At 33.5% G+C, this 16,961-nt stretch overlaps 1 protein-coding gene and 1 pseudogene across 2 annotated transcripts; one reads left to right on the top strand and one right to left on the bottom strand.

The window, feature by feature from the left end:
- The first annotated feature begins 2,872 nt into the window (after positions 1-2,872).
- On the top strand, positions 2,873-5,862 carry LOC145095116 (large ribosomal subunit protein uL2cz/uL2cy pseudogene; annotated as a pseudogene).
- Positions 5,863-7,692: 1,830 nt separating this feature from the next.
- LOC145091810 (transcription initiation factor TFIID subunit 8-like) lies at positions 7,693-10,054 on the bottom strand. 2 transcript variants are annotated; one of them, XM_079029619.1, is made up of 3 exons: positions 8,994-10,054; positions 8,420-8,500; positions 7,693-8,323 (listed from the first exon to the last, which is right to left on the bottom strand). In XM_079029619.1, exon 1 carries the CDS (start codon positions 9,921-9,923, stop codon positions 9,096-9,098), a length of 828 nt encoding a protein of 275 aa, XP_078885745.1. In that variant the 5' UTR covers positions 9,924-10,054; the 3' UTR covers positions 7,693-8,323; positions 8,420-8,500; positions 8,994-9,095. The 2 variants fall into 2 exon arrangements, with proteins under 2 accessions (XP_078885745.1, XP_078885746.1); XM_079029620.1 differs by having other exon boundaries at positions 8,457-8,500.
- Between the last annotated feature and the right edge of the window lie 6,907 nt (positions 10,055-16,961).

The following is a 16,961-nucleotide window of genomic DNA, read 5'->3' as shown; positions in this document are numbered from 1 at the left end:
GTTGTTCGTGCACACCACCCCGGTCATTCGTGGTCGGACGTTTTCGTGGTCTTCCGTGTTGCCTTCGACGGTCGATCATGACCAATCAAACTCATTTTTTCTCTTTTAGCCGTTCAACGATTAAAAAATTGAATTTATTAATTTTTAATATATATATATATATATATATATATATATATATATATATATATATATATTAAAAAATAAATTAATTTGCGTACAGGCCAAATGATGCTTATGTTGGGCGTAGTTGCACGTACGCTCATCGTAATCCCCTGTTAAGCAATTTTCCCATTAAGTGCTTAATACTCTACTCCAAAAGCTATAAACACCGATCTAAGTCCTTTTTAACGTCTTAAACCATAAAGTTGCTTACTTGACGGCTTTGCATGACCTTCATAAGCTCAAACTCCAAAAATGATAATGTACTTCCAAGGAAATAGTCTTAAATCATGCATGAGCCCATTAAGACTTCCAAGATGATAACTTTCTGCCTTAGAGACTCATTTAACACTGAGAGTGGCAACTCAAAGCCTAAGAATCGGATTTCAACCATAAAGTTCCATCCTTGAGACCAAAATGAACTAAAACTCACAATGGTAGATCTACATGAAAGAGTTGACAAGGTTGAGACTTTATACCTCCAAAAGTTTGCAAAGTTGATGAAGGTTCTGGATCTAGAAGCTTGACTCCAACCATAGCTTGATCACCAAGTTCCTTCTTCTTCAAGGTCCAAACATAACAAGTCATAACCCAACTAGATCCACATGAGAAAGCCACCAAGATCCAAACTTTATACTTTCTGAAGTTTGATCAATATGATTAGAGCTTGGATCCACAAGCTTTAAGCCAAGCAATGCTTCCTCAAGGAACTCCTTCCACAATAAGCACCAAAAACACACTAAATCACCAAAAAGCTCAAGAATCACTCAAATTGAGGCTGATGGTCGATTTCTAGGGTTTAGAGGGATGGAGGCTGAAGATATTAGGGTTAGGTTAAGAGATAAGGAGCTTAAATAGGGTCCAAGACCCTAAAATAGGGTTCTGATCTGACTGGAGTACGCCCAACGTACTCCTGGGAACCTTCGCGACCATCCTGGTCAGTACGCCCAACGTACTACCCTCTTTAATAGTACTCCCCGCGTACTCGGCTAAGCCTGAATTCCGAAGGTCATAACTTCTTCGTTACAAGCCCGATTCCGACGATCCTTATATCCACGGAAAGGTGACGAGAAGCTCTGCACATCTATCAACTCATATATTCCTTTAGACCTTCCGAACAGAAATTCATTTTCCACAAAAGCCCGAACTAACACTATACCGAAATACCCCTAAGCTCCAAAACACAAACTGAACACCCGAATCACTTCCAATACGTCACCCGCACCCACATGGGCCTAGATTTTACCTTCTCTAGAGTCATACTCCTTATGATGACCAACCTTCGGCACAGCCTCAGACTAGAAGTCAATTCGGAACAAAGCATTATATATGGGTCTTTTTTCCCTGGATAAACCGTTTAAAATGTAATAAAAAACAAATTAATATGTTTTTTGAACTACAAATACATACTTTTATGTATTTAAAAATACACATATTAATAACAAAACTTGTTCAATCATAAACGTGTTTATATATAATATTAAAAAACTATAAATACAACATTTAATTAAATATTTTTTTCGTATATAAACACGATTTTTTTTGCATGAACAAGTATATTATGAAAAAAAATACTTAGGGTAAAAGTGTACAAAAATTATATACTTAAGGGTAAAAACATAAAAAACTGTAAATTTAAGGGTTTTTTGCGAAGTTAATATAATGGTAACCTAGAAAACCTGTTATCACCATTAAAAAGGTAAATCCAAACATTTTTTGGAAAATGTGAGGGTAAAAACGGACATAAAATCCAACTTTAGGTAAAACCGATAAAACCCTAAAAAGCTGAGGGTTTTTATGCCATTAACCCTTGTTTGTTTTCTTTTTTATTCTAGCCTTTTCTTTAAGCAATGTAGTTTTTTAAATTAATTTAATGTTTTTTTATTGAATGAAGAAATAAAAAATTATATGGTTTTACTGTATTTTCGAATTAAAAAATAAATAAATAAATGATATAGAATGGAGTGTTATAATTTTAACGGTTGAATGAGAAGATCATATGACATCCATCATTATATTTTAGTGGTTACATATTTTAGTGGTTAGTTGTGGATATTTTCTACCAAGTTAAAATAAACTTCTAATATAACTATGACATTCTTTAATAACTTTTGAAAGATTTAAAAATTAAGCCGATTCATAACGAAGCTTAAATAATAATAATAAAAGAAAAGACTATTATAAAGACAATTTACAATAACGTGCGACAAATTTGAACGAAACTAACTTCTTAAACTCAAACCGTTAAACATCAACAATCTTGTATTCTTCAATACTGAATAAAGAAAAAACCTTCAAGTAATTGCAGGAATTCTAATGATGGAAAACTAATCACTGGCCGGCGGCAGATGGTTGAATCCTATCGACAGAAACCCAAAACGGTCCGCAGGCTCGGGTAGCCAGCTCCGGATAACCTTCTGCAACAAGCATATCCCCCAATAGGCCTATCGGCGACGGAGAGTAGTCGGAGTTCGAAGGCGGCAGTGGGCGGAGATGAAAATTCAGATAGAAGACATGAGTGTCGCTTGACTGCTGCCGGGTTCTTAATTGCATATAATAACGATTCGACTGTTGCACCGGGAAGACATGGCGGCAGAGGGGGCAGGTGTTGTTTATTGAGAACCATGGGAGGATACACTTACGGTGGAAGAGGTGGTGGCAGTTTGGTAGCCGGATAAGCTTATCTTGGCAGATGAAATCGTCCGTGCAGATGGCACAGGTGGTGGTCGGAAGTGCTTTTAGAAGGGAACAGCGGGCGATAATTTTCGGTAAACGACGGATGAAGTCGGTGGAGGCTGGCGACATATTGGTTCTGATTTATGTAATATTCCCAAGTTTACTTGGACAGAGCGCGATGGTTTATCGTGAGGCTTGAGACTTACACTTTGGAAGATGGAGAACGATTATTTATGTAGCGAAAGTTGGAGGATTAAAAAGGAAAGTAACAAAGTAGATTTATACTAAATTTATGTATATAGATTATAGATATCACTATTCACAGAAGTATAGTTGGAAAACAATTCCTAAATTATTTTCAACAACAACAAGAAGAAAATATTGTTATCTACCGTGTCATCAAGTCTGATCAGTTGCCTTAATTCTATATCATATTTTTAAAATCATATAGCATAATACAACACACCAAACAATTTAACTTAGGGTTAACTAACAATAACCCATGAAAACTCTTTGAAAATTTTAATCTCACTATTATCACTAATGCATCCCATGACTAAATTAAGGCCCACATGGAAATAATAACTAATAATAATTTTCTTATGATTCGGTAAGTTTGTCTTTGATAATCCAAGGGTAAATAATAACTAAAAAAACCTATCGATTTTTTTTTCAAACAAAACAATCTTTTCATGAACCACAATTGCATTATGTTGGTGATAATATTAGGGAATATGACATTAAATGTTGAATCTGAAAAAATGATATGTCAAATTTAAGAGACATAAAATTATATTTTTTATTTGTAATTTTATAAAACGTCTTTCAATCTTAACTTATCCAAATCATCAAGGTGATAAAAGTAGACTATTATATATCAAAATTGGACCATATCAACTTAAAAAATCAAAGTATCTTTTTGTTCCTTGTTGTTCTAACGGTTGTATGCATAGTTTTCAACAACTTCGTTTTATGATGATCATGAATCGATGCTTATGGTTTTCTGAAGACGATACTACAAAGATCATTGCAGTTTCTATTTAGACAATTTTTCTCGGTCAACTTATCTTTCAATGGGCAGACTATTATGTTATGAGGAATGAGGTGTCATCAAGCTAGTTTGGAATCAAAGCTTTACTTGCTCTTGTTGTGGATTAAACCTTAGAAACTTAGAAAATTTGTCTTGTGATGCGTACATAGGATGGTGATGAGCATGAGAGGAAACAGGTACTGAGTCAGGGAACAGGTTCCGAATACCAAATTGGGTGGAAAGTTGATACCGAACAACGAACCGAACTAACATTACGGGTACCGGTACCAGTACCGGGAATGGGACCGATTTTCGGTACTAGCATCGATACTGACAATATCGAATCCCGAATTTCATGATTTTAGAGTACCGAGTATTGTCTCATATTAACATAAACAATGTTGGGTCTGATTCAGATTGGAAATTTTGATACTCTTGCTAACCCATATTTTAAGATAGATTCATATTGGTTCTAACTTTTAAAGGCTTTAAGATAAATTCATATTGCTTCTAGATTATAAAAGTTTTATGATCATAGGAAGTAGTGGAGGGAGACCCACCAAAGCATGAAAATAAATTCATATTTATTCGAAGAGTGCACAACCGCATGGATAAGCTCGCATTAACCCGACCTAAAGTGTAAATACTTTTAGTTAAATATTGCGCTGAAATTTGAAATTATATTATTCAATAATTGATAAAATTTGTCATGAAAATATTGGGTTGTCACCATCTAATTTTGGAAGTTCAGATCTTGCTAATTATAAAGTTTTGCAAATTTATCGATTTAGCCATTGGAACATGTTATAACATGTTCTTATCGGTCTACGTGGCATGCTACACAAATAATTTCTTATGTTCATCGACATAATTTCTCGCCATATCTTGTTCCCACTCAAACTCACATTATCAGACAAGGCCTCCAAATCATCATTGTCGTTCTGGTCAATAGGTTCAAAAACAAAAGGCAATCATAAATGGAATTCATTACGTGGATGTATATAATAACGATGCAATGTCAAAATAATAAAGTGATGTGGTTCTCTTGATTTTATAGCAATACAACGCATGAATAATTAAAGGAAATAATAGCACAACATTACACCCTAACGCCTAATATATTTAAGAAATTCTTTAATAAGTTTTTAAAGATTCGCAAATTTACCCGATTCATAATGAATATAAAATGATATGAAAAGCCAACAAAAATGAAGAATCTGAAAGGCAATCTTTCATTAACCAGTTAAACTCAAACATCAACAATCTTGTATTCTTCAAGAATCAATAAAGAAAAAAACCCTCAAGATTCTTAACACGCATTTGTATTATATCCCACAAGATACCAACTACGAAACAACATGAGTGATTCGATATCTTGTGGGACGGGAAGACCTAGGATGTAGAAGATCATAACATGAGTGATTCGGCAGATTTTGATTCCTATATAAGATCCATCTGTATAGATATCACCATCTACATCCAGAAAGCCGTATGCTTTGGAAGAAGCTTGTACAGTTTGGGAAGGGGTTTTGATTGATAAAAAAGAAGAATCTACTTCAACCGATATGCCCTTAGGCACGGCCATACATAACATAGAAATCACACTTGGAAAGGGTGGACAATTAGCTAGAGCAGCGGGTGCTGTAGCGAAACTGATTGCAAAAGAAGGGAAATCGGCCACATTAAAATTACCTTCTGGGGAGGTCCGTTTGATATTCAAAAACTGCTCAGCAACAGTCGGACAAGTGGGGAATGTTGGGGTGAACCAGAAAAGTTTGGGTAGAGCCGGATCTAAGCGTTGGCTAGGTAAGCGCCCTGTAGTAAGAGGAGTAGTTATGAACCCTGTAGACCATCCACATGGGGGTGGTGAAGGGAGGGCCCCAATTGGTAGAAAACAACCCACAACCCCTTGGGGTTATCCTGCACTTGGAAAAAGAAGTAGAAAAAGGAATAAATATAGTGATAATTTGATTCTTCGTCGCCGTAGTAAATAGGAGAGAAAATAGAATTTCTTTCTTCGTCTTTACAAAACAAAAAAAATAGGAGGAAGCTGTGACACGTTCACTAAAAAAAAATCCGTTTGTAGCGAATAATTTATTAAAAAAAATAAATAAGCTTAACACAAAAGCAGAAAAAGAAATAATAATAACCTGGTCCCGGGCATCTACCATTATACCCATAATGGTCGGCCATACTATTGCTATCCATAATGGAAAGGAACATTTACCTATTTATATAACAGATCGTATGGTAGGACACAAATTGGGAGAATTTGCACCTACTTTAAATTTCCGAGGCCATGCAAAAAGCGATAATAGATCGCGTCGTTAAAAAACGTTTGTTTATGTATAATAATATATATAGATATTTATCATTGATTAGTAGGAGGCGAACTTTATGTTAAATAAGAGAACAACAGAAGTATACGCTTTAGGTCAACATATATCTATGTCTGCTCACAAAGCGCGAAGGGTAATTGATCAAATTCGTGGGCGTTCCTACAAAGAAACACTTATGATATTAGAACTCATGCCTTATCGAGCATGTTATCCAATTTTTAAATTAGTTTATTCTGCAGCAGCAAATGCTAGTTTCAATATGGGTTCGAATGAAGTAAATTTAGTCATTAGTAAAGCTGAAGTCAATGAAGGTACTATTGTGAAGAGATTAAAACCTCGCGCTCGAGGGCGTAGTTTTGCGATACAAAAACCTACCTGCCATATAACTATTGTAATGAAAGATATATCCTTAGATGAATATATAGATACCGACTCTATTACATGGTCACAAAAACCTAAATCGAAAAAAAAAGCATACAACTATGTCGTATTATGATATGTATAGTAATGGGGGAACATGGGACAAAAAATAAATCCAATTGGTTTCAGACTTGGTACAACCCAAGGTCATCATTCCCTTTGGTTCGCACAACCAAAAAATTATTCTGAGGGTCTGCAAGAAGATAAAAAAATAAGAACTTATATCCAGAATTATGTACAAAAAAATATGAAAACATCTTCTGGCGTCGAGGGAATTGCACGTATAGAGATTCAAAAAAGAATCGACCTGATCCAAATCATAATCTATATGGGATTTCCAAAAATCTTAATTGAAAGTCGACCCCGAGGAATCGAAGAATTACAGATGAATTTACAAAAAGAATTTCATTCTGTAAATAGAAAACTTAACATTGCTATCACACGAATTGAAAAGCCTTACGGAAACCCTAATATTCTTGCAGAATTTATAACGGGCCAATTAAAAAATAGAGTTTCTTTTCGCAAAGCAATGAAAAAGGCTATAGAATTAACTGAACAAGCAGATACAAAAGGAATTCAAGTGCAAATTGCAGGACGTATCGACGGAAAAGAAATTGCGCGTGTTGAATGGATCAGAGAGGGGAGGGTTCCACTACAAACCATTCGAGCTAAAATTGATTATTGTTGCTATACAGTTCGAACGATCTATGGGGTATTAGGCATCAAAATTTGGATATTTATAGACGGGGAATAATAAACCTTTATTCCTTTTGCATTCTATCCAGCGATGGAACAAAAAATGAGAAATTCGTTTCTTCTTTTTATTTTGTGTTCAATAAAAAAAAATGAACAATTATAATTCTATAGGGTTGAATAAAAATTCAATTAATCTTTTGATTCGCACAACCAAAATGGATACCAACTACGAAACAAAATGGATCCTAAAACCTTTTAAAGAGCACCCATGACCCATCCATGATCATCCAATCAAATCAAAATACACATAATCATCAAAGATCATACTGTCAATTATCCCAACTTGAGATTTTATCTGCAACAAAATAATTAACAATGCCCCAAAATATAATGCAATTTCTGTAACTTTCTGCAGCAACATACTTTAACAATACTATTTTTCCAATCAACATTCCAAGGTAAAAATAAAATCATCATTTCCACCATTTCACATACAGGGTAAACTAGTCATTGTGGGGACAAGAGTTAAACAGACAAATACACACAATTACACAAACAATAATACTTTATCCAACCAAAACTCGAGAGTAAAACAATCGTTTTTTACACGTCATAGGGATATATACGTAAAATTCAAATTTATAGGGTAAAATGGTCTTTTGACGAACTTATGGACTCTTCAGCCGGAAATAGGTCAAAAGGTTTCAGGATGACAAAAAATCATGCGAGGGGCTTAATTTGACCATGGTCAAACAATATTTAAGAGTTAAGACAGACGGGCTGAATTTACACTATTTTTGAGATGGAGGGACCAAAGTAGTAAGAAATGAGAAATGGGAGGAGATGTAATACCATGTTCTTGAAACTTCTGATAGTTTCACTTAATAGTGTGAAGAGAAGATTGTTTTATAGATAGGTCCTTCTCCTTCCACTTCTTAGCAATCCTTTTTAGAATCACAACACTTTGCTTCTAAACTATCCTCATAAAGTAAACCTTCTCCTGCAAAAATATATATATTTGGATGAATAAATAAAATTTAAAAATCTTTTTGTTGTGTGAAATAATAGTGAAAAACAATATATGTACAAAACCCACGCATTGTTTATAAGAATCAGGATTTTGAGTTAAGCACCAGATAAAAATGCCAGATGGCTTCAATGGGTAGCTCCAAGATTCCTGCCAAAAAAAGTGTTTGGTATGATGTAACTAGGAAAAGGAATGGAATGGTTTATTACAACGGAATGAGAAAATGGTTTCCGTTTTGTCTCATTGATTGAATGTAATGGACATAGGTTACATAAAATGGATGCTCAAGTAAAGATAGAGATGCAAATTGGGTCAAATATATTATATTCCATGTTCAAATTCCCATATACAGGGCCTGTGTGCCCAAATCTTTCAACAGAGTTCATAGATTTGGAATCAAATGGATTCGAGTTTAACCTAACAGCCCCTAAAACCAAAAACCAAACGATTTGAATAATGAACAATAAAAAAAAATAAGTCATAATCTTTTCCAATAATACCAAATGCATAATGAAAATGGCCATTCGAGGAAACCCCAGTTGAATTTTGGAAAAATCAAATAACTGAAATCTTCAAACATCATTTGAGACAGAGATAGGGGGGCTGTACTTTGCATCCCATGTACAGTATATTTAAAACTTACAAACAAAAGCGGCACAGATCAAAACTTGTTAACCAATCAAATTTATCCCCAGTAACTATATAACAATCCCTTTTACATGATCTCAGCAATTGTGCTTCAACATCAATGCATCACAATCATCTTTGTTCTTGAAGAAGATTCTTCTAATTTCTTCTTGCTACTGCTACTAGCATCTGAAAACCTGTCAACATCATAGATTTGGCACGAAATTCTCCTCCCCCAATTACAAATCCCACTCTTCAAATCAACCCCAAACGTCATGTCAGTTTCATTCTTACCACCGCCAATCTTAAAACTTATCTTTTTCCTTTTCTCTGGCAACTTGCTGATTTCCTTATCTGATTCGGTAGGTTGCATCTTCTTCTCCCATGCGGTTTCACCTTCATTTGATGCAGTAACGATCGGTTGTTCTCTCGCGTCACTGATTTTAGGGAAATCCGGTAACCATCTCGGAACGTGATTCCATTTGGTATTCTGATTGGGAAAACATGGTGAATTTGATGGAAGTGTAGGGCTTCGACGAGGCAAGGGTTTTGCAAAGGGGATTTCGCGACTCCGATAGACAAACTTCATCGTGTCACGGAGGATCGATGAACCGCTGAGTATATATAATCTTCTTTTAGGATCTGAGTTTCCATGGAATCCAATGTCGGAATGAAGATCTTCCAATGCACGGACGATGTCGTAAAGGTTGCACTGCGTCCGGCCGGTGGATCCAGCGGAGGTAGTAGAGTACTTCGCCAGTGATCGAATGTGCCTGACGGCAACGTCCGTTAGGGTTTTGAGTGCTGAGATTTGAGCGCCTTGATATCCGACGGACTGACACATCTGTGCGACGGCGATTCTCATGACTGCCGTGTTGAAATCCGAATTTTCCAAATCACTTTTATTGGATGATCGGGATGAATCTTTGATTTTCTTCTTCTTCATTGTAATCAAATAAAAAACACACACACACACTCAAGTAACTAGTCCAATCTGTTTTCAAGGAGAGATTTCTCTGTATTTAAGCTTATGATTGATCTTCACTCTTCACGATGACCTAACCCAACCCAAGAAGAAATGGAAGAGTTTAAAATAATTTGGGCCCAATTACTTATGTCCATATATATACTAAATGGAATTGTCGGCGGAGTTGTCCATCTGCACTTGTCGCCATCAAGTTTTTGAAATAAGATTTTGTAACCTTTTACTTTGTATAATAGTATATTCAATCCTTCAGCTTTAAATTTTTTAAAACATGGCTATCATCTTACACTCCGTAGAATGTCATTTTTATCTCTTTAATTTTTAATTTCTAAATCGTTACTTTCATCTTTTCATTTTTTAAACTTTTGAGTTAAACCCCGGTAAGATATATAACATGTTTTCCTATAATTGCTTCCCCTAACCTTGTAAAATGTCATTTTAAGATAATTGGTTTTGAACACTATAAAATTCGTTAACTTAAGAAAAAAATGTGTTTATTTTTATGTATGTGTCAAACATAAATTCGAGATAATTAATGTTTTGTCTTAAATTTAGTAATTTCGTTCGTTAATTAAAAAAAAAAAACCTTACTTGGTTTTTTATGTACATTTCAATATAAATTCGAGTTTGTCTACGTTTCGATGTAATTTTTTTTCTTCAGATTTTCATGCTTTTATTTTTATATACACCTTTTACGTATGAGTCATCTAGGATGAAAGTGGGTCCAAATCCAGTCCGGATAGACCTGGACCCGGAAAACCCGAAAACCAGTTAACGGGATTTTGTATGATCGAAAATCACACCGGTATATATGAACTGGTTTTGGTTCGGTTCCAGATAAAATACTGGGTAAAGTGGGTCTAAAATCGGGAAAACCATAATTTTTTCATAATTACTTAATGTGTTGAACTTTGAAATTTTTAAACATTGATATTCTGATATTGACAAACTGTAAGTCATTGAATATTAAACCGAAAATAAAAAAATATATATAATTTAAAATCATATATCTAAACTATACGTTCGAAAAAACCTCATAATAATCTGACTTCAAACAAATAATATACGTACGATTTTATGAAATTTTGTATATTAATTATGAGTTAAACAAAATAAAGGCTTTTTTTATTTTATATTTTACATGTTTTTTATGTTTTCTTGTTTATTTGATAAATTATGAAGATAGTTCATTTTAAAAAGGGGGAAAAAGACAAAATTACAAAAAAAAAAACTACGAATGGTTTTTATTTTATTAGGTTAAAATCTAAATTTTGGAAAAATTATGGATTTTGTCCTTTTCACTTGCAAATTTGGTTCATGATAAAATTTGAAAGTTTGTTTTACCCTTTATAAAATTATTTTCGACAAAATTACGTAAATGCTCGTTGTGGTTGACACAATTGATCAAGTATGGTCTTTATGACAAATTTTATGTATAAATGATCTTTGTGGTTTCAAAATCTTACAAAGACAGTCATTTTGGCTAACAACGTTAACCTTTTCAGTTAGGCCCCTTGTGAAATGACATATTTATCCTTCCCACCATAGGGACCATTTATGTACTTTGTTCCCGCCATAGGAACCATTTATGTAACCTCATATATTACTTACTATTATTTTTTTATTTTATTTATTTATATTACTATGATTTAGATTTTTTTTACTTTTTTTTCGAATATATTATTTAATGTTTTTTTTTTCGCTTACACTTTTTGATATTTTATTCGTATATTTTATTTTTCTAAGTTTTTGACATTTTTTTAACACATTTACTAATATTTGTTTTAATTTTTTGTTTGAATAATTTTTTCTTTATTTTCTTTACTTTTTGTTTGAGTATATTTTTTAATGTTTTTTTTCTACAATTTGTTTGTTTGTATTTATTGAAGATTTCATAGTCACTATAATCATAGTTCCTAGCTTAATTCACTTATAATCATATTTTTCGTTTTTTTTGTTCTTTTAATATAGATAAGGTGTCATAAGTATTATTTTATAATTCAAATATATAACTATATAATACATATAAGGTTGTATAATTATTATGTTTGTAAAGTTTTTTATAAACATTTTTAATAAAAAATTGTTAAACGTGAATATGATTAATATAAATTAGGTACACATAGGCTAACCTAAGAATGTCTCGTAGTATTGACGAGAGCGTCCATGTCATTTTACATTGAACTTAACTTTAGTATTTTCAAATTATTTAATTCTTTTAGACATTTTTTATTAGCATATATGTTTCAATTAGCCTATCTATACTAACCATATTCACATTTAACAAAAAAAATTATATGTTTTAAAAAATATTTATAAAAAACTTTACATAAATAATAATTATACAACCTGATGTGTTATATAGTTATATATTTGAATTAAAAAAAATATTATATAACCTTATATACATACATACATACATACATACATATATATATATATATATATATATATATATATATATATATATATATATATATTAAAAGAATAAAAAATAGAAAAATATGATTGTAAGTGCATTAAGTTACAAATTGTGACTATAGTGACAATGAAATCTTTAACAAACATAAACAACCAAAATGTAAAAAGATCATTAAAAATATATATTTGAACAAATAATAAAAAAATATAAGAAATTATTCAAGAAAAAAGTCAAAAGAAATATTAATAAATGTATTCGAATAAAACGTTAAAAAAAAATAGTCGAACAAAATATCAGGAAATGCAAGCGAAAAAATTAAAAAAAAAACTTCAAAAGTATATTCGAACAAAATGTCAAAAAAAATTCTAAATCATAGAAATATAATTAAATTAAATAAAAATAATAATATACAAAGTTACATAAATCGTACCCGTGGCGTGAACAAATTACATAAATGGTCCTTATGGCATGAAGGGCACATGGGTCATTTCACAAAGGACTTGACTGAAAAAGTTAAAACCGTGAGCCAAGAGGACTGCTTTTGCAAGGTTTTAAAACCACATGGACCACAAAATTTGTCATAAAGACCAAGGTTGGTCAAGTGTATCAACCACAAGGACCATTTATGTAATTTTGTCTTTATATAACCTACATCTCTCTCTCTCTCTCTCTATATATATATATATATATATATATATATAGAGAGAGAGAGAGAGAGAGAGAAAGAGAGAGAGAGAGAGAGAGAGAGAGAGAGAGAGAAAGAAGAGACAGAAAGAAGAGACATAGGTTCATCTGAAAGCTAGTTTTACTATGTAAACAAAACAACCAAATCCAACATTTGATCATATTAATCTATCATTGAGGTTAAGATACAATTTCTAAATTTCTTGATTTAAATTAGACAAATCTGCAAAAATAGTCCTTGTGGTTTGTATTTTTTTGGGTTTTGGTCCAAACCCTAATTTTTTGCTTTGTGGTCCTTTTCACCATATTTCATTATAAAATTGATCTATGTTAAATTTGGAAAGACTAATCTACCATTTTAATTTTTTTCTATTTACTTAAACATTTTTTCTTTAATTAAAGTATAAAAATTAAATCAAATAAAGAAGGAAGTTCTCTCTCTCTCTCTCTCTCTCCCTTTCTCTTTCAAAACATACACAAATACACTCTTTTTTTCAAACAAACCAAAACATTCTCAAGAATATATACTCGTATCCTAGAACATACACATCCATCTTCACCAGCCACCACCTTCAACAATCTCCATTTCGGCCCATATTTATTCTGCCACTTCCACCTTCGCTAGAAATAGTTCCAGATCTCCTCTGCAACCACCATGATTTCACAACTCAAACACACAAAGGTTGTCAGAGAGAAAGAAAGAGAGAGAGAGAGAGAGAGAGAGAGAGAGAGAGAGACAGTGTTGCGAAAGTTCGGTCGTCTTCTCCGATTACCTACTACCAACACCCATGGGCGGATCTTTTATCGGGCTAGGGGGATGTGCCCCCCTAATTTTTTGGCATAAGTAGTCCTTATACTTTAATTTTATACATATTAGGCCCACAAATATAAAATTTTGACTATGCCCCCCCATGTTCATCAATTACTATACAAATTATATTCCCCCCCCCCCTCCAAAGGAAAGATTGAAGTTCCGTCACTACCAACACCACCACTTTTATCGTGATGTCATACCCTTTTTCATTCACAATCCCCTTTTTAATCTTACTTAACACAGAATCCATCCTGTAATTTGGTTTATGTGGGTGTCAAACATGATTAGCCCCACCATGTTCAAGTAAGCCCTAAGTTTTCAAAGTTCAAGCTCAATTTTCATCAGATTGCCATTATTGTCCGATTATCAGATGTTTAATTGATTGTTGTGTGGGTAGAGGAAGAAACTCGACCATATGTTTAATTAATTGTAATTTCCTTCTCCAAGAACAAAGAGTGACGAGAGAGGTAAGGGTTGCTATGGTGCCCTAATTTTCCGGTGACGTCTCCGATGAATTTTTGAGCAAAAAGGCATTATGAGGCCAATATGCCTACTACTAGGACCTCAATAATGACATATGGAGAACAAAAACTTATAGGAGAGATTGCTCCCTATTTGATCACTTTAATAGGTAATGAAAGGGATTCCAAGGGGCCCTTGTCATCACAAATGAGTAAGTACCAGGTAAATTGTTGGCTTGTACCATAACCACCATATATAAGATAGCACACATGTTGGAAATTAAGAACAAAGGACATATGCATTCCAAAAGGACTAGATGTAAGTTTAAGTGGAAGCCCCATATGGAATTCCATCATGGATGTATGTGATTTGATCTCCAGATGTATGTGTATGTATGTGATAATTTTTGTAGGTATATCGTTTTACATATCTCGTGGTGGTGGTGTATGATTGAAAGTTGAGTTCAAGATAAACCATAAGCAATTAATTTTGATTTGTGGGGTGTCTTCGTGCAACACAAAGAGAGAGAATATATATAGACAGAGAGAGAGGCCCTCTTTTATTATTTTAATTACTAAAATGAATAAATAAATATTAAATTTTAAAAAATGAAAGAAAAACGAAAAATAAATAAATCAAAGGTATTATAGTCATTTCAGTTTACCGATGGACCAAAACCACAACCAAAGTTGTTCAAAAGGACCACTTGATCTAAAAAAGTCAGAGTTTGGATCAAATCCCAAAAAAATGCATATCACATGGACCATTTTTGTAGTTTTGTCTTTGAATTAAATTCGTTTTTAATTAATACAAGGGTAATTTGGTAAAAGAAATTGTCAGTTTTTAAAAGAAAGTTGCAATTTTAATCCAAGAATCAGATTAATGCAAATGTGTTTTCTCTCCCTACATTTAAATCCCTACTATACTTTTCCCCTTACAGGAACTTCATATGCATCGTCTCTCTTTTTTTTCTCTACTCTCATTTATGGAATGTTTGGGATTACTTTTTAACCGCAAAATTCCTTTTTGTAAAAAGTCATTTTTGACTCTTTTTTTTATGGGGCAAATGCCGAAATTTATTTTTAAAAAAGTGTTTGCCTTAGAATTTCTTGACTTTTAAATGTAATTTACCTTTTAAGTTGCTGAAAGTCACAAAAAGACAATATTTGTTGACTTTTGAAAAACCATCATTTCCTTCTTAGCAAAAAGTTAGTTTCAAAATGACTTTTCTAATTGCCAAACATCATTTTGAATTTTTTTAACTTTTTCAAAAAGCCAAAAGTCAAAAGTTCATTTGAATGCAATCACAAACACCCTCTTATCCTTACTTCCATGTGGTTTTTTGACCTTTTGTGCCTATGGGTAAACGGGAGGACATTGCAATGGATTTTGTCACTAAACTGCCCAGAACAAAGAATGGTCACGACATGGTTTGGGTAGTCGTTGATCGCTTCACTAAGAGTGCGCACTTCATAGCAGCCAATGAGAAAAGATCTATGGATAAGCTTGCGAATTCTTACGTGAAGGAAATTGTGAGGCTTCACGGTGTTCCATTAACGATTGTGTCAGATCATGACTGTCATTTCACCTCGCGATTTTGGAGAAGTCTACATGAGGAATTGGGTGCCAAGTTGTGTTTGAGTACAGCTTACCATCCACAGACTGATGGTTAGAGCGAAAGAACGATACAAACACTTGAAGATATGTTGAGAGCATGTTCCCTGAAATTCCAAGGTAACTGGGATGAACATTTACCTTTGGTATAGTTTTCTTACAATAATAGTTTCCACCCGAGCATAAATATGGCACCTTATCAAGCTTTGTATGGACAGAAGTGTCGTACGCCGTCTTTTTGGCTTGAGGCTGGAGAAAAGCAGTTTATGGGACCCGAGATAGTCCATCAAACTGCTGAAAAGTTGAAAATAATTAGGGAGAGAATGTTAGCAGCTCAGGATCGTCAAAAGAGCTATGCTGACAACAAGCGAAGACCGATGAATTTTGAAGTTGGAGATTCGGTTTTGCTTATGGTCTCACCGTGGAAGGGACTTATAAGATTTGGTAAAAGGGGAAAATTAAGTCCAAGGTTTATTGGACCATTTAAAGTTCTTTAGAGGATTGGGAACCAAGCTTACAAGCTCGAACTACCCGAAGAACTGAATGGAATTCATAACACTTTCCATGTGTGTTAGTTGAGGAAGTTCACGGGAGAAGTTCCCGACATGATTCCACTTTCGGAGTTGATAATCGATGAAAACAAAAGGTTGATTGAAGAACCAGAGGCAATCGTTGACCGAAAGACTAAGAAGTTGCGATGCAAGATGGTCGAGTTAGTGCTTGTCCGATGGAAACACACGAACGGGCCAAATCTCACCTGGGAGACAAAGAGTGACTTGATGAGTCACTACCCACATTTGTTTGTTGATGTGTGATTCCGGGGACGAAATCATTCTAAGGTGGAGAGAATTGTAACGCCTGTGTTTCTGTGCTTGTCATTAATATTGATGTAATAGTCTAGGCTAACCCGTTTTGAAATAATAGAAGTGTATTATATGAGTATATTATGTGTTTTGTGCTTAATTGTGTGTCTTAATTGAATTAAGTATGAAAATAAACGTCA

Source organism: Lactuca serriola, chromosome 3 (assembly GCF_051521515.1).
Source record: "Lactuca serriola cultivar US96UC23 chromosome 3, Lser_US96UC23_V15, whole genome shotgun sequence".
Taxonomy (NCBI): domain Eukaryota; kingdom Viridiplantae; phylum Streptophyta; class Magnoliopsida; order Asterales; family Asteraceae; genus Lactuca; species Lactuca serriola.
Note: the sequence above shows the minus strand (reverse complement) of the source record. Positions and strands in the feature narration are given on the sequence as shown.

What these genes read in the sequence shown, in the direction of transcription:
- LOC145091810 (XM_079029619.1), bottom strand. Translation starts at nt 9,923, where the DNA reads ATGAAGAAGAAGAAAATCAAAGATTCATCCCGATCATCCAATAAAAGT.